The 26,477-nt window shown below is 40.3% G+C and overlaps 2 protein-coding genes across 5 annotated transcripts in view; both read left to right on the forward strand.

The window, feature by feature from the left end:
- The window catches only part of LOC145494154 (rho guanine nucleotide exchange factor 28-like), a 32,719-nt gene extending 22,364 nt beyond the window's left edge, over window positions 1-10,355 (forward strand). For all 4 annotated transcript variants that reach the window (XM_081473628.1, XM_081473619.1, XM_081473623.1 and 1 more), the window contains 21 exons: window positions 270-357; window positions 725-804; window positions 911-994; window positions 1,438-1,479; window positions 1,979-2,096; window positions 2,883-2,932; window positions 3,011-3,061; window positions 3,551-3,619; window positions 4,153-4,234; window positions 4,762-4,847; window positions 4,936-5,072; window positions 5,803-5,852; window positions 6,241-6,318; window positions 6,864-6,925; window positions 7,084-7,116; window positions 7,227-7,270; window positions 7,645-8,018; window positions 8,357-8,430; window positions 9,073-9,098; window positions 9,280-9,505; window positions 9,940-10,355. In XM_081473628.1, the coding sequence (XP_081329754.1) occupies window positions 270-357; window positions 725-804; window positions 911-994; window positions 1,438-1,479; window positions 1,979-2,096; window positions 2,883-2,932; window positions 3,011-3,061; window positions 3,551-3,619; window positions 4,153-4,234; window positions 4,762-4,847; window positions 4,936-5,072; window positions 5,803-5,852; window positions 6,241-6,318; window positions 6,864-6,925; window positions 7,084-7,116; window positions 7,227-7,270; window positions 7,645-8,018; window positions 8,357-8,430; window positions 9,073-9,098; window positions 9,280-9,502 (1,851 nt within the window). In that variant the 3' untranslated portion in view covers window positions 9,503-9,505; window positions 9,940-10,355. The remainder of the gene's footprint in view (window positions 1-269; window positions 358-724; window positions 805-910; window positions 995-1,437; window positions 1,480-1,978; window positions 2,097-2,882; window positions 2,933-3,010; window positions 3,062-3,550; window positions 3,620-4,152; window positions 4,235-4,761; window positions 4,848-4,935; window positions 5,073-5,802; window positions 5,853-6,240; window positions 6,319-6,863; window positions 6,926-7,083; window positions 7,117-7,226; window positions 7,271-7,644; window positions 8,019-8,356; window positions 8,431-9,072; window positions 9,099-9,279; window positions 9,506-9,939) is intronic.
- A 91-nt stretch (window positions 10,356-10,446) lies between these two features.
- Window positions 10,447-26,391, forward strand: LOC145494176 (uncharacterized). The gene is made up of 5 exons (XM_081473638.1): window positions 10,447-14,384; window positions 15,700-15,792; window positions 16,653-16,740; window positions 21,691-21,822; window positions 21,986-26,391. The coding sequence occupies exons 1-5, from the start codon at window positions 13,431-13,433 to the stop codon at window positions 25,324-25,326; spliced, it is 4,608 nt and encodes a 1,535-aa protein (XP_081329764.1). The 5' UTR covers window positions 10,447-13,430; the 3' UTR covers window positions 25,327-26,391.
- The last annotated feature ends 86 nt before the right edge of the window (window positions 26,392-26,477 follow it).

The following is a 26,477-nucleotide window of genomic DNA, read 5'->3' on the forward strand; positions in this document are numbered from 1 at the left end:
CTTAGTAGGAAAAAGTGTTGCGTGACAGCCCAAACATTATCTTTGTTTGTGTTAATGTTTGACTTAAGGAGGTTTATTAGTCAAAATAATCACTCTTGCTTAGGAGGCAATTATATAACGCTGATTCTCTTTCTTGTTTGAGCTTTAGTTCAGTCATATTAGTCGTAGTATTAGTAAAGTTATTATTATATTATATCATTTTATTATTAGTAGTATTGAGAATTAGAACATTCAGATCTCTTCCTCACTAAGATCCTGTCCATTTGCAGATATTTTACAAGGGGATGTTGAATTACTTAGCGCAGGAAACTGTAGATCAGATATTACCGAGACTTAATGATCTGCTTCAAATTAATGGTGAGAAAACAACATTTTTCGTCGATTTCATTTTTAATAAGAGACTGCAATTAATCTTGGGCCTCAGATTCATGGAGTCTTTCTCGTTGAGGAAGGAAGTTTTCTTGATTGAGCTGAAGAAATTTCGACACTGACTAGATTCACTCTTGATGGATCCACAACCTGATAATTCTGTCAAGGAAAATCCGGTAAAAAACATGGAAAGGGCAAGGATTTTTGATGATGATATTTCGACTAACACAGTGCTTCATATCACTCGGTTAAGAGCTATTGTGATGTTATATCGTAATTGTCTTTGCTTGTCTTCCCTGTGGCTTGATGATACGTAAAGAACCCTGTTAAATTTGTGTTGTGTTTCATTTCTCAGGGGATTTCTTAGACCGTCTGAAAGCAAGCGAAGGGGAGGACACTGTAGTGAACAGTGTTGGAGATGTACTGGAACAACAGGTTAGGAATGCTAAAACTGAGATCGAATTTAATCTGTAGATAACAACAAGTGAAAAAATAAGCAACGTTAGTTTGTTATTTGCGTTTTTTCCAATTCACATTTCAGTTCAGTGGAGAAAACAGTGACAAGATGAAGAGTGCGTATGGCGAGTTTTGTAGCAATCACATGGACGGTGTGGAACTTTACAAGGTAACAAGTTACAGTAGCTCGTTGCTTTCAGGAGGCTCTGTTTGCTTGATATGTTTGTCTTGTCCGCTCTAAGCTTCCATCACAGGTCATGTCCGTTGTTTTTTCTGCTTTGAGGTGTGGAAAGGGTCCGGTGCCTTGACTGTTTAGGCAAAGTTGCAATCTTACGTAGCAATATAACCCAATTTCTTTACAAATTTGTTAGATACACAGTTCTTTTAATTTCTTTCAATCACCACGGCGTATAAAATGGCTTCAGTAGTCACTTGATATAAACTCTTGCCCCTTCCTCGATTAGTTCTGGAACTAGTTGCAGGGGCAAGCAAATCTTGCAACTGTATGAGAAAAGGAAATAAAAAAAATAATAAATTTCAAGTGAAATTTCTTCTGAATTTCTTATGTTGATTTGCATAATTTATGTCGTGTCATTTTTTTCTGCCGTGTAGAAATTACTCAGAACGGATAAGAAGTTTGCAGACTTTATTAAGGTATGTATACGAAGTAGTTCAAGGAAATAGTGTAGGTGTATTCTCAGTTGTATATTTTGAATTTGAGAGCGTGGTTAATCATGTGCCATGGTGCCAAGGCATCAATTTTTATAGTGGGAGAAGAGGCAAAGTCGTGATAGAAAACATTTTGCGTCATTAAGACCCACTTGCTTTGTTTCATTTTGCGATACCAGACAGAAAGGTGACGAAAACGAAGGGAGGACATTTTTTGATGTAGAATGAAATTCTCTCGACTAGTGCTAATCAGTAAAGGGAATTAATATTTAGTATCTAAGGAGATATTAAGACATGATATACGATTTTTCACATATTCAATTGTATTCGTTAAGGAGATACTGTTGGTTTTGTGTTAGGCATATATGTACTTGAGGAACACTTAAAGTGGTAGCCACCTTTTCCTGGAGGGCATAAAACGTCTCGTTTTCAGGCTGACAAAACACACTGTTTTTACAATTTCTTCCACTATTGTTTCACCTAGAAATGTAACATGAACAAGTTCTGTCGACGACTGTCCATCCCAGAGTGCATTACGCTTGTCACCCAGAGGCTCACCAAGTATCCAATACTGATTGAAGCTATCGTCAAAACTACCAGAGGTACGTCATAACATCCGGGATAGAGTAGAGGTGTTTAAAACACGAAATGACGAAATGGCACTTAACAATGTGGGATAAGGATGAGTCATAATCCATACAACAATTGAGAGCTAACCACCTTCAAGTCAGTGATATTTAGGCTAACTTGAGCGCTATTTAGGCTAACCGTAATGACATTTAAGCTCACTGTGGTGACATTTCGCAATTTCGTGTTCTAAACAGGCCTGGATAGAGTAAATGTATCAGTGCAATGTTATCACTGGAGAAGTGACTTTTTTGGTTATTCTTTATGAGGGGAAATCTCGGGTGCCACACGATTTGTTTGTAATAGACAAAGCTGTTTTATCGCATTGCACCGAATGCCTTTTCTTGTTACCACTGTGATAAACTGGACTGTAATCGTGGTGATCCAAAACTAATCTCTTACTAACCGAGCGCGAGGGCCGTACTGGAGAATATTGACCCAAAGACGTGGCAGTACAGACCGAGCGCAGCGAGGTCCGCTTAAAAACGACCGTGGGCCAATATTCCTAAGTACGGCTGGAACAAGATAGGTTAGTAAGTAGTTTATTACATGACATTCGAAAAGAAACAAAATTACGGCTTATGATGGAACGGTCCGTATGTCAAAGCCCGACCAAGAAAGAACCAATCAGAACGCTCGGATTTACTTCAAGACCGGCTTGCTATTATAATACTACATGTTATACATGTGTTTTGGGGCTTCCCACCCACTCAGAATAAATTTTCTTTCCAACTTGGTATTAAATGGTTTGAACTTTTCAGAGTCCAAACCGGATTTCAGCTCACTGAAGAAGTCCATGACCCTTGTCAAGGTAAGGAAGGTTTTGTGATTTACCAGCCAACTGGGAACAAGTGCTGGAAGTTGATCGGTTTCGTTTTGTTATTGGCAGGAAATATTACAAAGTGTCGATCAGACGATAAAAGATAACGAAAAACAGAAGGTACGTAAAAAGCAGTTTGTTTGTCCGTATAATATCAAATTCATTGTCAATTAGACAATCGAGGAGAAATATTTGTCTTGACAAACCAACAGTTTCTTGGAACTAACGTTAAACAAACATATTTAATAATTAAAGAGAATTGATATCGAAAGGACTGATAGAGTTAATTTTTTTTCCCTAAAAAGCTGTTTAATAATAGTTATTTTATGAGTAATCAACTCAAACTGGTTGGATAATAGTGTGAATCCGCAGCCTATATTTGTCTTTTGCGGTAAAAGCTGGAGGGCGTTGTCCTTCAAATAGAGCAAGGCCTGAGTGTTTAATGTCAGTTCAGGAGAGTTCTTTGAACGTTCTGTGGATTTTTCAGCGTGTCATAGCTCACTTCCCGGGCTGACCTGCAATAGAAGCATTATAAAATGAAGATGTAGCTCGATGTTGAACATGACTGAAAATCGACAGAAGTCTGACACAACACATCTTCTTTTACAGCAACTACAAGATATGAAAATGAAGTTGGATTTGAAAGGAACTGTGACATACAAGAACGGAAAAGTGAAGGTAAACAAAGATAAGCCAATCATTAGGTCATATTTGTAGTCTGAGGATCGGACTGGAACTTGAATGTTGGTCACAAGGGTTGGAAAACTTCATTCTTTACACATTTTGCCCTCCCCACCCCTGTGCAATGTTGACAAATCACTTTCATCTAACACAAGTTTGTATTTTACCATTTTCCAACATTGGAAAGGGGGACAGGGGGTTGCTAAAACTTTTTCTGTAGGAATTACGATCATGATTTCATGTTTTTGCGCAATTTCCAACACAATAGACCAATTTCGATATATTAAAATTCAGCCTGAAACAATTGACCGCAGCACGAGGCTCTAGGGGAATAAACCCCACAAATTCTGTAGTTATTCCCCAGAGCCTCGTACTGGGGTCTATTGTTTTAGGCTGAAATTTAACATCTCGAAATTGGTCTATTGTGTTGAAAAATACGCAAAAACAGAAAATCATGATCGTAAAGGGAGACTTCTGGTACAAAGGGAACTATAAGCTCCATTTTAAGAACATCGTTTTTGTTTTCGTAGAACATCGACTTCGCATCGACCACGAGTAAACTGCTCCACGATGGTGTTTTACTGTGGAAAACCAACAAGGGAAAGCTAGTTGGTAATGTAACTTATCTAACATACTTGTTCAACACCAAGGGATAGATTAAAAATCTATTTTGATCGAACGGGCTTATTGTCAAAGGAGGTACGAGAAGAATCGGAGTCTTGTTACTGAGATCGGTAGATGATTAGTCACCTGGTGGAATGGTCTGGCTATGGATTGTTTCTTTTTCATGAGGTGGAACTGACCTGGGGTCTTTTCTATTCAAACAAAACCCGGTACTTTCGAGCACAAGTGGTACGGAAATTTCCTCGACAAATTTCCGGAAAATCCGAAAATTGTTAAATTTCCGAAAAGTGAGCCATTCAACCAAAAATTCCGGAAATTCTGGGACGAAAATCAAATGGAACAGAAATAACCGGTAAGACATTTTCGGAAATATGTGTTTAGCCCGCGAGGTTGTTCTCTTTTCCGGAAATGTTGCATTCGCCGCCACTAGAAATTTCTGAAATGCAAACCGAAATTTTGGCTCGAATGGAGAGTGCCCATAGTTTTGACTTATGTTGATCAATTTCAAATTGCAGAGACCCGAGTGTTGATTATGGAAGACATGCTGGTTTTCCTTCAGGAAAAAGACCAGAAGTACAGTTTGCTTTCATTAGATCAGAAGGTTAGAGAATTTTCCTTATGCGTCAATCGGGTCTTTTTTCAGGGGACTGTTAATTGATCTAAGCTTGACATATACTCTTCATCTATAGGCTCCTATACTCAGGCTTAAAAAGGTGATTGTGCGAGCTGTTGCTACCGACCCGAAGGCCATCTTTCTTGTCAGCACTAGTAGTCAAGGACCAGACATCTACGAGATAGTCTTTGATTCACCCGACGAAATGAAACGGTGAGTGGATTTCCTTGTAGACATGAAACCTCTGTGATACAGAGAAACCTCGTCAATGATAGGTTCGACGACTCTGTTTCTTTGTTTTATGGTACGGGGTTGTAATACATGTGTAGCCTGTGAACAGGTTGTCTAGTCGAGGATGGGGCGAAGACAAAGCGGGATGAAATAGGATAGAAGAGAGAGGAGGGGAGAGAGAGGAGGGGAGAGAGAGGAGGGGAGAGAGAGGAGGGGAGAGAGAGGAGGGGAGAGAGAGGAGGGGGAGACGCTCCAACCCTACCCTATTCCCCCTTCGGCTACTTCACTCTCAGCCAGTTGTTTCTTGGCCCTTCCAGCTGGAACTGTTTATAGGCTTATGCATCCGCTATTCCAACAATCAGATAAATAATCAATCAATCAATCGACCAACATACAAAGTTTAATAAAATGAACAAACCTACTGAGTAAACAGTCTTTCTCTAAACAAAGCGCACGAATCTCTACAGAGCTGTTATCAGTATAGAGTGTTTTCACATGACGTAACGGCAGCCATGTTCCAAACCAATCCTGTTGCAGTTGAACTCTTTTCTTATTTTCAAACACTTTCGTTTGTTACGATAAATTTGAATGGCTGCTGAAGCGGAGAAAGAACTGAACTCGTTAGGACTGAGAGGCATCCGTGACATCTGTTTGCTTCAGCCTTCAAACAAACAATACTGTGGTTAACATTACTTGTGTGGTTTGCCTTTAGTTGGATGGCGATTATCCATCAAGCTGTGGCCAACGCCCCTGCGGAGGAAAGTAAGTTGTCTTCTTTGGAAATGTACAGCGACAAGCTAAGAACGCGAGGAAAAAACATGGCCACCCCGCTCTCTTTCTCGTTTAGTCTTGGCTTGTTGGTTGACAATACTTCTGTCAGTCGCAGTGCAACGATACTGCTTGTAATATATAATAAATGATGTTTGCAAGAAGGGCTGTTACGACATTGATTCAGTGCGTTTGATATTCAGCCTCCATTAAAATTATCTTCTGTCTTTTCATGCAGTCCTTCTTCATTGTTTGAGTCAGTATTGTGTTGTTGGCCACATGCAGTTAGCCCTTGCGTGCAAAATCGTTTTCAGGTTCATTAAAGTATTTATGTAAAATGAGTAGGAAATGTCATATTCACTCCAAGTGTTTTTTTCCGTAGACCTGGATGATAGTCTTTTCACCACAGCTGCGGGGGAGAGAAGGAAGATTATTATCCGTAGAGCCAACGTCCTTACTGGTAAGCATTTGCCTTTGAGGCCGGCCACAAAAAAAAAAAAAAAACGTCTATTTTTTTCATTTCCTGTAATCCTTAAATCGATTAATCAAAAAACAGGAAAAATCTCCAATTCACGGCAATACAGATATTCTTACTTAAGTTTACAAACGCCTGGAAGCAGGCGACCAAAACTTAACGTCTGCAGTTTGCCTTTTATCAGCGAACAAGATGAACCAGATCCTACGTTATGAGTGGGAACCTAGGCCGGCGGGACGACAGAGAAATATTGTTCTCTCTGCCAGATAACAAATCCCTTATTGACCAAACGGGAGGTTGGTGTCGTTATTTGTGTGCGGTAATAATTGAACTCGACTGCGTCTCAGGGCATAACACGGAAAGAAGGACTTCGACCAATACCCATCCATCTTGACATCAATATATTGATCGGTCAGTTTTTTGGTCAGTTATTTGGGGATGCGGAACTTTAGCTTTATTCTTTTACGATCTCTACTGAGGTCTAATTTTGAGGCCTTAGCCATGACAAGAAATTTTATCTTTTGTTACAGAGCAAATTCAAAACAAAGAGGTTGAATGCGCGGATAGAGGAAAGCACTTGGCTGAGATGCAGGTATGAGCACTCCACACTTGAAGACACGCACGCACACGCATTCACTCACGCGTTATCACGCAGATGCGTGCTCGTTGTACGCACTTGGGTCTCGAATCTAGTTCCATGGTTTATTCAACGCGGTTACTAATGTTCAATTTTGTTTTTCTTCTTTAAAGGAACTCGTCTGTCAAATTGAAGTCCTGGAAAAGGTTAGTTTTTAAAGTAACGTCACGTTTAAGTGGACTGTTCTTTTTTTCATCATTGCGTTTTTTAGTCAGTTATTTGTGTACTTACCAGTTTTGTTCGTGTTTCATTTCAGTCCAAACTGGATGTTGAACACAGCAAAGAACTGGCAAAGGCTAAGTATGTTGATCAGCTAACATATTTAAAGTAACACATTTAAAAAAAAATACTTTTTCTACCTACAAGCGATCATTTGATCAGCTCTCTCTGTGGTCTCAAGCATCTAGACTATAGTTTTAGTCAAAGTATTATGTCACTGCAATACTGCCACACCAACCAAGTCGTTTCGAATCTCGTTCCCAGAGCCCACGTGTCTTTTGGTCAGCGCCTGACCAAAAGACACGTGGGCTCTGGGAACGAGATTGAGTCGTTTCATCCTGCCGGTACTCATCTTAAGTAACAAGAAAGAGAAAAGCTGAGTTGTTAAGTCACAATTGTCTAGAGTTCGCAGAAAAATACTCATTTGCGACTTCCTTGTCGTTGTTTCACTTCAGGGAGTCCTTAGTAGCCGCTATACAGCAGGTGCAATCCACACTGTCCAGCGAGGAGCCCTCGTCAGAAGAGGCCCAAAGTGATACTCAAGGAAGTTCCTCGTCCCTGGCTTTGCCCGGGGGAGGACCCAAGAGGGCCGAGACTTTCAGCGGTTTTGACACCAAACTAAAACCCGACAACATAAACCGAGCGAGCTCCATGAGAACTGAGAGACCTGGGATGGTATTTCCGTCAAGACAGCTTCCGGGTGCGGTTAGTCCCGTGGTTGGAGCGAGTCCAAAGACTAAACACAAGCGACGTTCCAGTGGGGGAGGAGGCTGGTCGTTTCTGCCCAAAAGCAGCAGTAAGGAGCATATGGAACAGACTGGATCTACAGGTATAAGAATTTGTGGGTGGGGGTGGGGGGGGGGGTGGGTCTACGAATCTTTGCTGATTGTCATTATACGCAATTGTTTAGGAAACTGATATTAAGTTTGAGTTGTGTGGCTCTGGGTAAAAGCACAGTGATTGAATCGCAGCCAACAAACCAGCCATGACCAGGAAAAAGGAAAAGAAGAAAATTCTTGCTTGACTCAGATTAAGCAGGTTAAGATGTAAGAAAAGAGGGTCAGTCTGGCTGCTGATCAATAATCGCTAGTCATCATTACGCCATGGGAGGGGTAGCACTGTGTCTTATCTCCAGTAGTTGTAATTATGATGTCAATATTCCTTCAGGTGATCTGGCTTCAGACTCGGCATCCTCTTCGCCTACACAAACTCCTACGCCCTCACCTCTGCCTGGACAAGAGGTGAGATTTATGTCCTGTTGTTGAAATTATTCTAATGATCCAAGTCCTGTTGTTGAATCAATGTAAGAGATTCAAACTGGTTAACTAAGAGCTAACTAAGCTACCAGCGACTTACAAAGTCATTTAAAACAAGATATATCACTGGCTGCTCCTTGTAAGTGTGAGGCGGTCTGCCATGGTTGCAGCGTTCCTTGAGATTGATCCAGAAAAAGAATAGATCACTGTGAAACGGAAATGTCAAAAATGCCCCTGACCCTAGGAACAAAGGAAGTACAAATGAAGTAGACCGTATGTAAAATAGAGCTCGGAATTTTTGTAGATTAATCCTTTCGTGTAGGGGTCCAGCCATAATCACCTTGGTGTTTGTTCCACACAGTGGGTATTGCAAAGGTTTATGCTTTCTAATATACAGATGTACTTCATTGAATACGCTTACGTGTTTGGTCCATATCCAAATTCCAGTAATTCCTCTGATAAACTAGTGTTTTCTTAGTTCTGATGTTGCTAGGAAACGAACGACAGTAATTTTAACAGGACTGGGCTCTCAAGTTTAGCTTGTCGCATATCTTCTGGTAGGGTCACTTTAAATGTCCCTTGATTTGACCACATCTTGTTCACGTTCGCGGATATATTTTTCAACAGGCTGAAGCCGGAACAGACAGCGATAGGTAAGCTATTAAAATATAATCATGATCAAGGTTGATGTAACCAGGATATGTTTCTTGGCCTTGTTTCGTTTAACACCAATGAAGACTCTAAACCTGTAGCCTAGCTCTCTTTTCTTTTGTGGGAATGTGATATAGCAAACGACACTTGTTTTAATATAAATGTTGTTTACAAACTCTTCAGTGCTGTCAAAAGTGCTCGATTTAGGCCCGTACGAGGCGACACGTCACCGCCTCAGCAGATTAAAGCTGACCATCAGCACAGCAGGCTCAAACACAACTTGCCTCACTTGTCATCACCCCGTACTCAACGCCATGCGCGCCTGCTTCCTAAAGACGAGGAGGACAAGGAACGAGAACAAAAAGACAAGAGTCCGGGCACAGCGCAAGAAGTTATTTATTTCTGATAGGTAAGATGGAACCAGCTTGGAATATGGCATGATTTTTTTTTATCAGAAACAATGTTAGGTTATTCCCTTCAGTCTTGTCAATCGCCATACACCGGGGAATTGCATGGTCATCTCCAACACAGCTGAGCTATGAGCCATCGGAAAGAGGTCAACAGCCAGTTGGTAACGTGGCATTGTTCATTTACCTGTGTTTCGTAGGGAAAAAAGACACAAAAGTATTTCGAAGCATTGATAAACAGGTGTGGTGATATTCAAAGGTTGGGAGTGCGGTGGATACATTCTAACCACAACTGTAGTCGTTTATGCAAAGTAGCGTTCCTTCCTAAAATAATAGTCACAAATTTTGGAGAGAAAGCCTTTTTCATGGTTTTTCTCATTTACAGTACACAGCACTTAGTTCTTCTGTTCTAATAAATTCCCTGTTTTATTTGCAGATATGGCTAAGACTAAGACGTTCTTTTTCCCGTTATGAAGATATTCGCATTCAGTAACCTAGACAGATGTAAATAGAAGCGTGCGATCGGAGACAAAATAATGTACTTAAAATGAAATTCTTTTCTATAGTGACTTGGGTAGCATGACAATTATGACAACATAGTAGATCATCATTTTTAATATAACTAAAACACCGACAGTTTGACGACAATAGCTGATTAACCGTTACTCGCTATAGAGCAATCGTAGAACACCATAGGGAAACTTGTTTGAATTAAACGGTAGATAGAAAGTGTGCAAAGATATTTAGCAAAATAGCGCATCATCTTTTTCATGCTCTTTTCAAATCTTTGTAGATTTCGTATACTTTATCCGCGCGTGAAAGAGTGAATAAATCATATTTTTGTACAATTAATTTCTTGAAGTATATTTTCCCTTTCATTTCCTTGTTGGTTTCTGGATCTTTCAGAAAGAAGACGATTGGAACTTATTTCTTTCAGATATCTTAGTTAGCTAAACATAAGTCGCACCTAGGCTCCAGGCCCACGCTGCCGGAACTTATCGTTAAGCGACTAGCACTATCCCTAATCCCCTAGATGGATGCAAGCCGTCTATCGTACGTTTAATACCCCACAACATTTCGTCAAGTTTCTTCAGCAAATTGCCGCCAGCTCTTTGTACCCCTTGGTGGAGAGAGGCGCTGTGAGGGTAAAGTGTCTTGCCTAAGAACACAACACAATGACCCGAGCCCGGGCTTGATTTTGAACCACTTGATCCGGAGTACAACACCATAGGATTTTTTCACTGACCACTTCAGTCCCAAACTCGAATCATCAGGTTTCCTTGATACTTTCAATTGTGGTTATAAACCTGGACCATGTTCAAAACCCAGACAGTTTAAGTTTTCTAACTTTTCATTGAATTTTTCGTTCTGTCTCTCTAATTTTTCTCATGGGAACAGAGTAAGTGTTTATGGACAACACCCTACATGGGGTGACAAAGTCTTTGTTTGACCGCTAATTAGCCGACCTAGCATGTGTGTACACAGCGAGGTGCTTTGGTAAACATTATGTGCGGGTTATTGCGCCGTGCTCCTTTTGAAGTTCACTTTTTTGGTGCGTCATGATTTTGGTTCTTAAGCCTCCGTTAAATTCAGCCCGAATGTAACCGAAACGGAGAGAACGGTGTTTATCCTTGGGAGCAAGGGGGGAAGGGGGAAAGGGGAGGGGATGTGTGGATACGAGTACACCTATATAATACACGATATTAACTTTGGTCAATTTGTACGACTCTGAGGTAACCTTATTCAAGCCAGAGTTAGGGTGGAGGGAAGGGGGGCTTAGCTTTGGAATAAGGCAGAAATCCATGGTCTTTTCCCTAATCGAGAAAGTCTTGCCTAATTATAAATTGTGTACTTAAGTACGTTTCAACATGTTTTAAACACCTACCCCGCCACATTTAATAAAACGCCAGAGTATTCTAGTCGGTTGTTTCAAGTACTTATTAACGACCGCAAAGGCGTCACTGATATTAATTCAGTAGTGTGACTGGAACAATATCTGGTGTTTTGTTAATGCTAAATGAGACCTCACAGGACACAGCCTAGTGGGTTCTATTTGTCACGCATCCCTTGTTAGTCAAAAAGATTCGGGTTTAGAGGGCCAAAATACAAAACTTAGTCCAAATAGCATTGTCGTTGGCTAGTCAAATCGTGACAGTTTCAGCTACCGTGATGTTGTCCCTCAAGCCGACAGTGACGTACAAGGAAAAAAGCTTCGAAAACTGTAGTACAATATCAACCACACGAGCGCGCACTCTCGATCTCCAGTCCGACCAGTGACGTCATGAAGTCTCTTCCTTGTATTTCCTGGCTTCATATTTCCTTTGCCTGAATATTCCAACCGCAAGGCTGCCTCTTTGTCTGATCCAAGTCGGTATCGTTTTACCTTTTTTCCTTTCCACACCTTTACTCATGCCCACACATTTATCAAAATTTCCTACCATCATTGCCTTTTGAAAGCGATTTTTTTTAATTTGGCCTCATTTTCTCTTGGTTGAAAATGAAGGTCGAAATCCGTGAGGTTTCGAGCCGTAGAAATTTTCACTTTTGTCCGCTGTTTTCGTTTTTTAGAATATAGCATTTGAATCTCATTTCGTATGATCAGAGTGATGTCATATACTTAGATATCATCATAACAAAAAAAGAAACTTGTAATAATGTAATTGTCAACAAATGGGAAAGAAGATGAGATTTGCCTGGCCCTAACATGACAGTGTAACTCTTGGCGTGATTTCAATCTGATAGTCACGAGGCACCAGTGGCAGACGATAGCGCTATAAGGACTCTATAAGATGGCTCCAAACAGCTCCAGAGCGAAAATCCCCAAACTGAAAAGGAAGGCATAAGTCGAAGAATCGATCACTTCTGATGACAGATTAATCCCATTTATCAGTTAACACACTGAAAAGTCTTATTTACCCTCTTGAAAAATAAAAGAAGTAACGCCGTAATACAATTAACCCGTCATTTGACATGTCAAGGAAAATAAAGAACTGTACACTGTGTGACCAAATCACACGATTCTGCAATACAACCGTCATTTCCGCTTGTTCCATTTCCGGTCTATGAAAAGGAATACCCGCTGTTTCCGGTTGCAGGGTCGCGAATGATCGTGTCTTTTTTGAATGCTACAAGATAGAACCTGTTGTAAGACGTCCAAGGCCAAACGATCTCTCGGACAACAAAATCAGCACTCATCTATGCATCTTTAATAAGTCTTGTTTTGACGTGAATACCTGACATTTTTATAAACGGCAGTGGTCTCTTAGCGCTGACGAACAGAAGTAGAAACTGGACTGGCTTTCCTCTGGAAACAGATAAGTTCTAATTTCGTCTGAGATCGACTTTTGTTTTCGACGAAACAATAGAATCGATTGATGTTTTTGTCGTCGGCTATTCTTTGGAACGAACGACTCTAACGCTATTCAAATTGGGATATTATTCCAAACCTTTTATCGCCACAAAACAACTGAATAAATTGTAGCTAATTGTGTTGAGTCAATATACGCCAAGCTATCGCACGACTATAAATAGATTGGTTGTGCTTTTGGAGTGTTTATTAGCTGGAATTTTTGTCCTGATATTTCCTGTTGGCAATTTTCTCGAGAGAATTAACAGGGTTTGCGGTGCATGAAATTGAGCAGAAAAGAAAACATCGTGTCACCCTAGCTGTCATAAACAATATTTAATATTCTCGTCTGTGGGAATTATTTAACAGGCAAATCGGAATTGCTATTTCACATGCAACAATCGAAATGAACATCGCTGAGTGGTCGTCTTGAAAGATCAGTTCCATCGAACAGGTTTAAAACTACGATGATGGAGTAACGACGCAACAGAGCAAGGATCGCCGTAGATCTAAAGAACAAGGTATTATGGTGATTTGAACAAATTTTCAAGAGGGTTACCGGAAATCAGACAGTACCAACGATGATTTCAGCGACGCAAGAAGTCGCGGTCACTGTAACTCCTCGAAACAGGGCCAACTTTCGAAGGCTCAAAACTAACAGCATACAAAGTGTAAAGCGATGGGAAAAAGAGAACGAGCTCCTTTACGCCATGATGGAGGACGAAAGCGAGTGGTTAGCCAAGTTATTTCCCGACGTGGTTATCTCTCCGGAGTTTTTCTTCTACGCTTTAGAAGATGGATCGTTACTCTGTCGACTTGCGAACTACATACAAGAGAAAGCGGAGTTGTACTCTCGGGAGCAAAACGTTCCCGTGCCTGGGAGGAAATTTCGCTATCACACCATGAGTAAGTGTGGTAGAGAGATCAAACTATTTCGCTCCCGGGAAAATGTGCAACAGTTTCTCACATGGTGTCGAAGTCACGGTATTCCCGAAGCCATACTGTTCGAATCGAACGATGTGGTGGAGGTTGATGATTACAGAGAGGGCTGCAGAGGTGTAATCATTTGCCTAATGGAGATTGTTAGAAGGACATCAAAGTTTGATCTCGATGAGCTGCCGCAGTTAATTCAAATGGAGAAAGAAATCGAAGAGGACGAGGCACACAGTGATATGGAATTAACTAACGGACAAGGGCAAGTGTTGGACGTGGAGAAAATAAACAACATGACTGAAATTGACAACCTTGAAGTTCAGCAAACAGATCAGCCAGAAATTCAAAGCCCTAGCTCACTGGACTCAGATTCTGGGGTTGACTCCGTGTTTGATCAAGAAGAAGGGGAAAATTCGGCTTCCCGCCTTACGGAATTTTCTGTGGAAGAACCCGAGGAAATAAAGAAAACCACAGCCGTGACAAGAAAACAAACTCCACCGAAACCAAAAGATCAAAAAAGTACTCCAAAGACTCGGCCAAAGACAAAAGAACTGCCTTCTCTACTGGAGAGCACGGAACCAAAATCCGAATTAGATAAACAGGTAAGTTGTTACGCCTATTTTCGTTAAATTTCATGTTAACAAAATTTGAAGTACTTCTAATTAACGATGCCATGGATGAAACTTCAAGAAAGTGTTTGCAGAATATTCAGCACAGTTTATTTAGTTAGGAGGGTTGAATTTCATATATACATACTACCAATTGGTGTCACAATATTGAAGAAAAATATTTTTTGAGGCAAGAACTTAAATAAAAATTTAGGAGCACAGTTTTATCAATATTACATGTTCATTCATCTGTCCACGAATTATGCAAATATTACTCAACTTATGCCGATGGATTGATAACGGGTAACAACAACATATCACCTTTCGCCTCACGTCTCGTCTTAAATGCAGCATTTTAGCGGGCGAACACTCCACATTTCTCAGAATAAATTGGATTACGGAAATAATTAGTTGTAAGCTGTAAAAATTGTTCAGCTTTATGCCAGTAATAGGTTTTATATTGATACTAAAATAAAATTAATTTTAGCATCGTGCACTTTTTGGCAAATTAGGAACATCTGTCGCCTGTAAACAGCCGGGAGGCTTTTTACAAAACGGTAAACGAATAATAACGTCATATCAAGGTTAAAAGTTCTTTTGGCAAAGTTAATGGCTCTGAAATTAACTTAACCATTTCTGCAATGCACTTTATTTCCCTTCTAGAGAAAATCAATTCAATACCAAAAGAAAAAAAATCAACGCTCATTTTGAGAAATGGATCTCGCAAAGGCGAAACCTTTTATTGATCCCCATAAAAATGATGTTAGCCTTTATGTACATTATAACATGTCCCTGAAACAATTTCTTGTATTTCTTAAAAATGCGACTGTCAAATGATAGCTTTCTAATTAAGAAAATAATTTTATTTGCATGATAGTAGTTGAATCCAATATATTGTCGAGAGCATCTATGTTTGAACATAATAACCAAAACGTCAATATTATTTGTACCACCCAAGTGTTAAATCGAGATCCAAAAACGTTTTGAAATTAAATAGGGCATTTAAAATTACCAGGAGAGTTGCCTAAATTATTGGCAGATTATTTCAATATATAGAGATGATCTCCACTTGTAGGGGTGGGGTGAGATATGGAGGTAACTTGAGGGAGGGGGAATAATTAACAGAATCCATAGCTTGTGTTTTTACAAAAGATCTATTGGTTACTATGTTACCCTCCTTGGGGGGCTTTCGGTTATTTCCTTATTAAGTTCCACTGAGTCTTTCTCCACCACTCAAAAAATTTTGTTTGTCCTTTAGGTTATCCATGCTTTCTCCTAAAATCCTTTTTTGTCTCAATTATTGATGTAGGTGTGCAAGATTGCTCAAGACTACAACATAAAGATTGTTCATCGTCTAAAAGAAGGGAAATACATAATTCTTGGTCGAGTCATGTTTGTTAGGGTAAGCATTGATACCAGCTATAAATGTCCTGTGATGAACCCTGGGGGCAGTTTGAAAGGTGAAGGGTTGGGGAGATATTGAGTAGTGCCATATACAATTTCAGTCTGAGGAGAAAGACAGAATAAGTCATCAAAATGAAAATTTTAAAATTCTCTGACCATAATGTGCTAAGACAGCTTGATATCAGAGGGAACAGGGGGCTTTTTTGGTAGGGGCAGGGGGGGGGGGAGTTTATAGCAGTTTTACTAATGGTTTTTTTAACAAAAGGTTCTCTATATTTTGCTGTTTTACTCATTTTGAGAGTAGAACTTTGTTCTTTATAAAATGAGTTCCCATCTCTCTGCTTACCTTTAGAAGGCATAGAAATTAGAATAAAAATATAGCTACTGTTCAATACAACATCTTAGTCTTATTTTCATTACCCATCTATGTGGTAAATATGGACTGGTATATTTACCAGAGTAAGAGGTATTCATCCCTGCCTGTGCACCAAGATGATCATTATGGAGACCGGAACTGTTACATTCTAGAAAAAAAACGTTAAAGGGTCTTAAAGCACTTTAATCAGTCTCTTGGATATTACATTATTTCACATGTGTGTAGTGTACCCTATTTTTACCAGTTTTAGTTTTTTTTTTATAAATGGGCTGCTATTTAAGGTTCATCAGATAAGGAGGAACAGCAGGTGGAGTGGAGATGGGAAAGAAATTTTGATGCATACTATGTACTTATTTTCTCTCTAGTTTCCCAGCTCCCATTTGCACCATATGGTCTGCAGAACACAGGGCACACAGTTTTTTTTTTATCATGCTTTGATCTATAGATATTGTTACTTTTTAATATCTGTATATCCACTGTAGATGTTGAATGATCACATGTTGGTACGTATTGGTGGAGGATGGGACACATTGGAGCATTACCTCATGACCCATGTACCCTCTAAACAAGGTACCAGAGGCAAATAAAATCATAATATTTATTAATCTTGAATTTATTTTTCGCAAATATTGCCACTGATTATAATTAGGTCAATCTTTCTTTGAGAGCAAGTGACTCTCCGTTGAAAATTCAATATAGGTCTTGAACTCAACTGAACAAAAAAAAATCATTTTTCTCACAAAAAAATTGCACGTATATATGGTTGGATTACCCCATAAACAGAGTTTTCCACCTCGGAACTCTGCTCACAGGCTGTGAATGAAGGGGATGGGCGAGAATCGCCACGAAATAAATACGTTGTGGGAGTCACATTTTTTGGTTTTAATTTTATACTTTCACGCTTACTATACGAACATCTCTAATTAGTTAGGAATCATTACTTAACACAAGTGCAATCAATAACCTGCTCTTCATCTAAAGCTTATATTATGAAGCAGAAAATTGTTCCGATGCTGCTCATCACAGTGAATTTCCAAATGGATTTTAATGTTTTGTTTTTTTTTTTGCTCGCTTGAAGTGAACAGAAACGGGTGCGACAATATCTCGACTTTTGTGTGATCAATCCGATCGTTCAGAAAATCAGTACAATTTGTATAGTGCCAGGCACAGTACATTGTACTTGCATGATTTGGCTGACTCATTTTTTATCGATATTGAACATGGATTAAAATATAATGCACAGCGTCACAGGAAAAAAATTAAAATTTGCAGTTCTCTTTACCTCAGCAACTTTTATAAACAGAATGACAGGTGACGAAGTTATGTAGCCTAACTTACCTTCTTTTAGTTCTTTCCATCAAAGATCGAAACAGCGTGGGAATATATCTTTCCAGACCCACAGCGACGCGTTTGGAAGAAAAATGCAACAATAGAACTTCCACGATGTCTGCTAGCGAAGGAGAAAAAGTTGGAAGTGAAATATGTTTTTTTAAGCTCAAAAACTTGGCTCGCAAGCTTCCGATGAAAATATTGTAATTTGCATACAGCTGATCTGGACATTATTTTGACAGCTTTGGTCATTCTGATGTTTTGATTGGTCGAAATCCACAACACGCCCTTGGGCTATCAATATTTCTTCTTTGACTCGCCCAAGATCGTTTCGACTAGATCGATCGTAATAAAAGAAGTTCTGTCTTATTTGCGAGGTTGTATATCGGTTGGAGTCGTCTGACTCTCGGTTTCTTCATCTTTCTGCCGCATTGTTCCTGACCAGTCTTTCTCAGTACATCATCCTTGAAGGTAAAACATTATTAGTCAAGATTTTTTTGTTTTCTTTACGCTTTATTAATCGGCGCTCTCCGTCTCAGATGTTTTTCAAGTCAGGGATTTTCGCTGAGATAAACGATGCTGAAATGTTGTGAAAGATTAAGTCAGATAGTTAAGTTTCTCTGTAGTTGGGTTGGACCTCGTATAGAGGAACGTTGATTGATTTTATAATTCTTTCGAACTACGTAAACTTGAGGTTTTGCTTCTTATCCTTGAATGCTAATCTAAAAACATGCCAATCGCCATTTGTAAGAGTCATCCTGCTGTGATCGCAATATCGTTCGAGTCATGTAACGTTCACGGACACGAATGACTTGTCCGTCTTAGAAGCATAATCTCAGTCTGAAATCAACTGACTCTGAATCTGGTCACGATGATTGTAGATGCTTCTCTTACGCTTGCATTCTTAGCGCGTGGAAGAAGTTCGAATCGCGTTTCAACGCACCAGACAAAATAATAAAGTGAAAGTGGAAGGCGTGAAATCGCCAATGCCGTAATTTTCTATTCATCAGCGCGTGCAAATTTTCACGCAGACTTCCTTTCAGACGTTCTGTTAGCTGTAGTGAATGCTGTTTTACTGTATGAAGGAAGTATGATCTCCTAATTGTGCTCTCCTGAATTCTTTGAACGTAGTTTTGCAATATGTCGCACCAGCAGCCGAGAATAAAACAAACCCATGTGCATGTAGATACTAAAGTACATCGCATAATCACACCTCAACACGCGATGGAGAAAGAACCTCATTAAAAAATAACTGCTAAGTTATTTATGCTCCTAATACATTTTCAGTTTGAAATACTGTAACTTGCATTGGAATGCGTATTATAACTATTGCCCTCTTCTGTGGTAAACAATATACCCTGTCGTATTTGTTTTGCAATGTAATTTGTAATTACAATATCAAGCTTGTCAACCATAATTTGAAATGTGTTATTAACTTTGCGCGATATATTTTTCAGATTTCTCGACTGATTTCTGTAAGATTGTTTAACATTAACTTGGCACCAAATTGACCTCAAATGAAAATGTTTTCATCATAATGTCATTTTAAGTCTGAAAGGTTTTTGGTATATAATTAATTTTATATTGCAGTTTATTAAGTATTTTCAGCCAGAGAAAAATAGTGTCTGATTTTACACATGCAGAATATATTTAAGGGTAATCTTAAGGCTGTTGAATAAGTCTATAAGAGGCTGCAGTCAATGTTTATTGAGACTGAGCAAATAACCACACCCAGATGGGACATAGTTTTCAGCTAATAATTGAAATGTCTCTAAGTTTAATTTTCCCATAGATATTCTCAAGGGGAGTGTGGAAACAATTTGTTGTCAATCCCAGCTCCAAATAATTATTACAATTGAAACAAAAACAGCATTCAAAATAATACTGAGAATTCATCCAAGTTATTTTAAAAAAACCACAAGTGACCCAATCGTAGATTAGTCTCACAGGTGCTGTGGAGGTTTGAAAAACGTTTGGAAAATGTTTTTTTCCCAACAACCAATCACTTTTTTTGTCCTGAAGTTATATGCAGTTATAGCATAGTTGATTTCTATTACAGGGGCAAAGACAGAAGTTAAAAGTAAGCTTAGCAAATGCATGTTACAGCATTGATAATATCAGGCCTTAAATGAGGTTGAACACTGGATATTCATGTGTAGAAGTGCTGGGTTTTCTTAAAGAATGGAGTTGGCAAGCTCTTGGCAAAACTGATGCTGTAGTAAGGCCACTGTTACCATCATGTTGGATGGCCATACTAGATATGATATAAATGGAATTTTCTATCTTGTTTTGTAAAGTGTTTAGACTCAACTAAGTTTCATTCTTTTTTTCTTTAAGGGTGAAGGTATAAAAAATAATAGGCCTTATACATGCCATGTTCAGACTAGCTAATTTCACCACCAAGTCTTGCTTTGAAAATGCAAATTATAAATTTTCTCATTAACAAATTCCCAAACCTGCTAACATGAAAAAAAAAAAATTAAAAAAATTAAAAAAAAAAAATATATATATATATATATACACACACACATGAAATCACACAGAGGAGGCCTCATTGGTAGGGGGGCCTGAGTATTTCAGATCCTGTAAATTTTTGGCCTTAGTATCCTGTATCGGGATAATTTAATCTTTCAAAAGCTAAAAAGATTTGTACTAGATATCCTGGGTTATCTGCTCCAAGTATCCCACGTCTCATTAATCTTTCTCCCAAATATAAGGGGCACCCAACGACCGTTTTCTCTCAAATGCTTTTAAACGCAGTTTTAGGCTATCTGGAATACTTTTAAAGCTCTGTGTGTTAATTTTAGGTTGCACTAAAAATTTTTTTATCTGTTCGGTTATTCTAGGGGAACTTGAGTATTCTTGAATTTATTAGGGCTTTTTTGTCCATTCCCCGAAAACCTTAGGTCTTATCGCCTTTCCGAAAATGAAAGCTGACCTTTTTTCGGTACCCAAAACAACATTTTTTATAGTTCGAAAACAACAGACATTAAATTTCTCATATCACGAAAGTTCGAGGTGACAATTCTCTTCAGAAAATCAGAGGGGATTAAAGGCCTTCTGAACAGAAAATTTACCGAAACGATCCGTTGGGTGCCCCTGAAATGTGATGTATCCAGGTACATTTTTTTACCTGAATATCCCATCCCAAAAATAGGGCCTCATGAGGGTGCAAGAGCTGTGAGAAAAGTTTGTGCAATTAAGACTTAGGGGTGAATTTTTCAGCTTGGGATGTGACCTTGCTTAAGACCTATTTACACTGAGTTCAAGTTTAACCAAAAGCCATCATTAAAACAGTAGCCTAAGGCTCATTATTATTATTCTCATTGTCTTTGCTGTATTTGTGGTAACTGACAGAGATTTTCCTTACACCTTCACTGTACTGTGTGGGCTGGTGACTTAGTTCAGGAATAATTATTCTTGGTGTTGTTTAGAAAAAACGTTTTAATTCAAAGTTATTTCAGATGCCCTATTTACAATTTTAATGTGAGGTGGTAATTTGAGTAATTGCAAGTTATCAAACTACTCTTTTGCCACTGAGTGAAGGACACTATTTTCTTGGTTAAATGCCAACATTTGTCAGCTGAATCCAGTATAATATAAGGTTTTTTTGATGTGTTCTAGTTGTAAAACGTAGTTTCAGCCGGTTCCATAGTACAAAAGTTGTTAATTACCACCAGTGACTATATGTTATGTCTAGGCCAATATCGTTAGTATAGTATACCTAATTTGAAATCAAGAAACGCCCTGAATTGGAGGTTTGCCTGCGCTTATTATAATAATTGAGTTTTATAACTTTTCTCGTTTTCGTTTTGTTTTGGCATTGTATGTGTTTTCCTCTATAGTCCTTACAGCTGACCAGTTTGTTTTGGCATTTTCACGATTTGATCTCCCAAGGAAATTAGACGCAAGAAGACTTTAATTGCTCTTAATTTAAACAACATTGCGTGGTTCAGTTAAAACTCCGCGTGATATTTTGTTTACGGTCGCATTTGTTCCTTTGTGTGTCAGAGAATAGAACGGCGAGGTAAAAGTGATAGCATGCGGTTTTTAATAAAATCCGGGAGTTGTGTGTTACTTTGCGGTGGGTTCACTTGTTTCACAAAACAGCTCTGTAATTGTTGCCATCAGATCGTTAGCAGTATGTTGACCGACAACAGCGATTATTAAGATTCGGTTTGTTTTTTGCAGGTCTTGACAATCCAAGTGTGCCAAGTTCTCAAGCTCTTGCCAGTCCACGAAACTCTATATCGGCAGGCAGCGGCAACAGAAACAGTCTGTTCGAAAAGGTCAAAAAGAAAGAGCAAATTGGAATTATCAGAGGTAAATAATTCCCGTAATGCACCCATCGCGCGAGCCGCAAGAATTTCCCTTGTTAGCTTTTCACTATTACTATTGTGCGACGCGGCCTTTGAGAAATGTACATATTTGATGGCAATCGCTTTTTTGTCAGGGTGTATTAATATTTAATTTTTTCCGTCTCTAGACTCGCCAGTTTATTCCTCACAAGGAAGCTTGAGCCAGCTATCGGCAGCTCAATCCACGCCAAAGAAAAAGCTGTCCCTGGTTGAGAGCGACGAGAAGGACATCACAGACGCGATTCGTAAAATCGAGTCTTCCGTGTCACAGAATTTAGCTACAAGACCCGCCAGCTTCACTAGCAAGACTTTCCACCAGCTTAAAAGTCGCTTTGACAAGGGAATATTTGGCTCGAGTAGGAGAACCTCATCTCCAGATATTTCGGTGAAAGGCAAGAAAATTTCAAGGCGTTTGAGCGACACTTGTACCATGGCGGACATCGCTTCATCTCTTGCATTTGACGGAGGAGTGAACGAAGATCAGCAGGAAGCTTCCAATGCTAATAACAATGATTCGGACTTGAAGCAAACCCAGTCCAGAGAAACTGAAGAATTGTTAGTGGGAAAGTCCGCGGCCCCAAGCGAAGACTTGCTAGGGAATGTAACCTTGCAAAAAGACCTTTCACAACCTATCGTTTCGGACGATGTTGACGGATCCGGGCCCAGCGACGATTTTCCCTCTATGCATCACGTAAATGGTTCTAATTGGACTGAGGATTTGCAAAGTGGTCCGATGAATGGGACCGAAAATTACCAAGCTGCGCCTCATGGGGAGAATCTTATAGATATCTCGTCGTTTGATCCTTTTGCTACAGCACCAGACCAGGACGAACTGATTTCGATCGATACTAGTACACCGGAAAAAGTCGAGGAGCAGCCGAAGACCACCGACGGGTTTGAACAAATTTCATCTGAGCCAGACGAAACTGAGGTTGCATCTACACCTCGGATTGACCTGGGAGACTTACTAGCGGACTCACAATCGGCGGAAACAAAGACAGAAGAAATTACGGTCGAGTCTTCACCTCCGGTTATTCTGGAGGACTTGATACCGGACAAAGAATTGGGTGAGTCTACAGAAGCTCGGATGGAAGACAGTTTGATCGAGTCTCCGCACACGACGGCTGAAGAACACACAATGCCTGAAGCACAGTTGCCTGAAGTTGCAGAAGGAGATGTTACGAACTCCTTTGAAGAAATCCACACGGCAGAAGAAGTAAAACGCGACGAAACTGTCCTGAATGACAACTTACAAGAAGTCCCGTCCATTGCGGTAGATCCTGCTTTGGAATCTGAGTTGGATTCTCCAAAACTTGGGCAAGAAGCTGCCAAAGTCGAAGAGCCCATTCCCAGTGAGGAACCTCTGGTCGACTTGGAAGGAGAGAGTAATGAAGCCTCTCGTGTGTGTGACGAGACAACCACGCAGGAACAAAGCTCGGAAGAAATTGTTACAATAATCGAGAGCGTTTCAGTGGAGGTGGACGAGGGGAAGGAGGAAGCTAAGTCCGTGGAAGAAGAGTTCAAGCCTGTACAGGATGAAGCCGAGCCCTTAGGGGAAGAAGCTAAGACTAAAGAGGAAGACGCCAAGCCCGTAGAGGATGAAGCCAAACCTGTTGAGGAAGAGGCCAAACCTGTAGAAGATGAAGCCAAACTTGTTGAAGAAGAGGGCAAGCCTGTAGAGGATGAAGCCGAGCCCTTAGAGGAAGAAGCCAAGACTAGAGAGGAAGAAGCCAAGCCTGTAGAGGATGAAGCCAAACCTGTCGAGAAAGAGGCCAAGCCTGTAGAAGATGAAGCCAAACTTGTTGAAGAAGAGGCCAAGCCTGTAGAGGATGAAGCCAAACCAGTTGAAGACGAGGCCAAGCCTGTAGAGGATGAAGCCAAACTTGTTGAGGAAGAGGCCAAGCCTGTAGAGCATGAAGCCAAGCTTGTTGAGGAAGAAGCCAAGCCTGCGGAGGTTGAACCTAAGCTTGTTGAAGAACAGGCCAAGCCTGAAGAGTCAGAGGTGAAGTTTGTGGAGGAAGAAGTTAAGTCAGTAGAGACAGAAGTTAAGCCTGCGGAGACAGAAGCCAAGCCTGCAGAAACAGTAAAGCCTTCGAAAGGCGAGGCTCTTAAAACGGAGAAACGCGCTCAAAAAGGTACAAAAACAAAACCTCATTCAGCTACTGCAACGACGAAGTCTCCCCCTAAAGCAGCCCCGGCGGCAAAACCAACTGCAACGAAGAAACCAACAGGACCTGCAAGCACGTCATCATCTACGAAGGCGCCCTCCACTTTAGCGGCGAAAAGAGACATCAAACTTCCAGCTACCAAGGCTTCTTTTGCTGCTAAAGCCCCAGCCACGAAGACGACAACTTCAACGGTTCCTGGTGTTAAGAAGCCCGCAGCTAAAACCACAGCGGCGAAGGCAGACCAGGAAAAGAAACCAGAGAGGCCCAAGAGTGCTGCGACAGCTCGCCCCCCGATGAAATCAGCGGCTACCAGTACTACGGGCACGGCTCGACCTGGTAGTGCGGTTACAAAGAAACCTCCTGCTTCTACCTCGAAACCAGGTAGCGCTAAGGTCCCAGGTAAAGACGTGAAGGATGCTGGTCCACCGAAAAGTGCGCCAAAGACGACAACTTCCAGACCAACTTCTGCCAAACCAACGCCTTTGAAAACAAGCGCACCTGCAACGAAACCCGCTGCTGCAAAACCAAGCCGACCTCAGAGTGCAAAGCCTGGCGACAAAACAGACGGTGCCGCTAAGCATCCTACTTCACGACCGCAAAGTGCGAAACCAAAACCAACCACTACAACAACGACCGTGAAAAAGACGACCTCTTCAACTAAGAGTGGTGTCGCTCCTGTGAAGACTGCTACCACCAGAACGGTGACTCAAGTGAAGAGCGGTGATAAGAAAACTACTACGACCACCACTAAGAAAGAAACCACGAGGCCATCTTCGGCTGCTAAGAATGCTACCGGTGCCAAATCCACGGTGACTGGCCCAAAATCGGCAAAGCCTAGCGGGAAACCGAACGTTGGGACTCCAATCGGGAAACCATCTGCGAAAGCTGCTCCCAAGAAAAAGGCGGAACAACCAACGAAAGAAAAGGAGACGAAGGAGGACGAGAAACCGGCATCTCAGCCAGGAACCGCTGACGAACCCACTATTCCGACCAACGAGAAGCATTCTGAAGTTGTCGAGATTATCCCTGACGAGAAACCTGCTGAAGTTGTCGAATCGGTTTCAGAAGAAAGTCCAGTCGAAACAAGCCCCGAAGAGAAATCGATTGAATTAAACCCCGAATCAGCTCCAGCCGAACAAGATGCCGGGACAGTTGAAGTTCCTCTGGAAGGCGTAGAACAATCAAATGTCGTCACACAGATCGTCACGTCCCCAACGACGACTATCATCGCTGATGGCGAAGAACAATCGATTACTACAACGGAAGAAACTACATTTGAACAGACTGTGGGAGAAAGTTGAAAGTACTGTTTGTCTAGAACTTTGAATTAATCCAAAGACCGGAAAAATGGCTAGTATAGGGTTAATCTAGACGAGCGAATTCTAATTCAAAGCAAGATCGGTTCCCTTGTAGGAAGAAATTATGAAGTGCTTAGAGAGAAAAGGAGGAAGAAGCCATATGCAAACTAGTGCACATGCTTTAATGTCAGTTCAAATAATGAAGCTCTTAAGCTTAAAACGAAGTTTTGATTTTTGCACGTGACCCCAAAGAAGTTCCCTTCAATTCGATTTCCTTGAGAAAATATTTTTTAGTGTGGTAACCCCGACAAAGGGTCATAGGGGTGAGTGAGAAAGAGTCTTCTTTCAACCGCGTGACTTGTTGTGAAAACGGGGAAGGCGCTGAAGGCAGGCAACTAGAAATTAGTAAAGGTGCAAAACAGGCGTAAAATTTCCTAAAGCAGTTTTTTCATTACCCAATGAGGTGGAAAGGTCATCTGTAATTTCACACCCTCGCTATTTATATTGAGTGTTTTCCTTATACCCAGTCTACCTCGCAGCCGTTAAGTTGGGTCGTCATTCGACGCCTACCGTGAGCATTTCTTCGCAACACGGTAGTTGCTTTAAGTGAAAGATTACTTGTCACGGTCAGAAGTTTAAAATTTCCTTATTTATAGAAAGATTTACACAACTTCGTTAAACTTAAGCCATGGTAGGTCATCTAAGTATACCGTAAAAAGGAGATATTCACACAGGAGAACATTTATTGTCTGCGTGCTTTCTCTGCAGCCAAAGAAAGTGTTCATAGTCTTTGTGCTTTGGGTGTTTCTGTATAAATTAAATGTCTTCCTCTATTGAATTATTGAATTGACACTATTTAAGAACACTTTTCCAATCCATTGAAACAACTTTGTCACCCGGTCATTATCTAAGAGAGTTCTAAGAATCTAGCCTTGTGAACACGTTTCAAGAAAAAGTAAGCTAAAATGTAGAAGTGATGTATTTTGCGTTTTTTGTAAATAAGAGAAAAAGAAGAAAACAAGATTTCGTAAAATGATTAGAGAAAATAAAAAGTTAATTTAAACAGTTCTCTTAAGGTTCCTTGCTTTTTTTTCTGCTTCATTTTCCTCTGTATCCAGCACGGAAGAGAAGGTGCGAAGGCGTTGCTTCAGATC

The sequence above is a fragment of the Orbicella franksi genome, chromosome 1 (assembly GCF_964199315.1).
Source record: "Orbicella franksi chromosome 1, jaOrbFran1.1, whole genome shotgun sequence".
Lineage (NCBI taxonomy): Eukaryota > Metazoa > Cnidaria > Anthozoa > Scleractinia > Merulinidae > Orbicella > Orbicella franksi.

Coding starts and splice junctions, on each gene's coding strand:
- LOC145494176 (XM_081473638.1), top strand. CDS start 13,431: ATGATTTCAGCGACGCAAGAAGTCGCGGTCACTGTAACTCCTCGAAAC. Junction 15,793..16,652: donor GTCGAGTCATGTTTGTTAGG/GTAAGCATTGAT, acceptor TATCCACTGTAG/ATGTTGAATGATCACATGTT. Junction 21,823..21,985: donor GCAAATTGGAATTATCAGAG/GTAAATAATTCC, acceptor TTCCGTCTCTAG/ACTCGCCAGTTTATTCCTCA.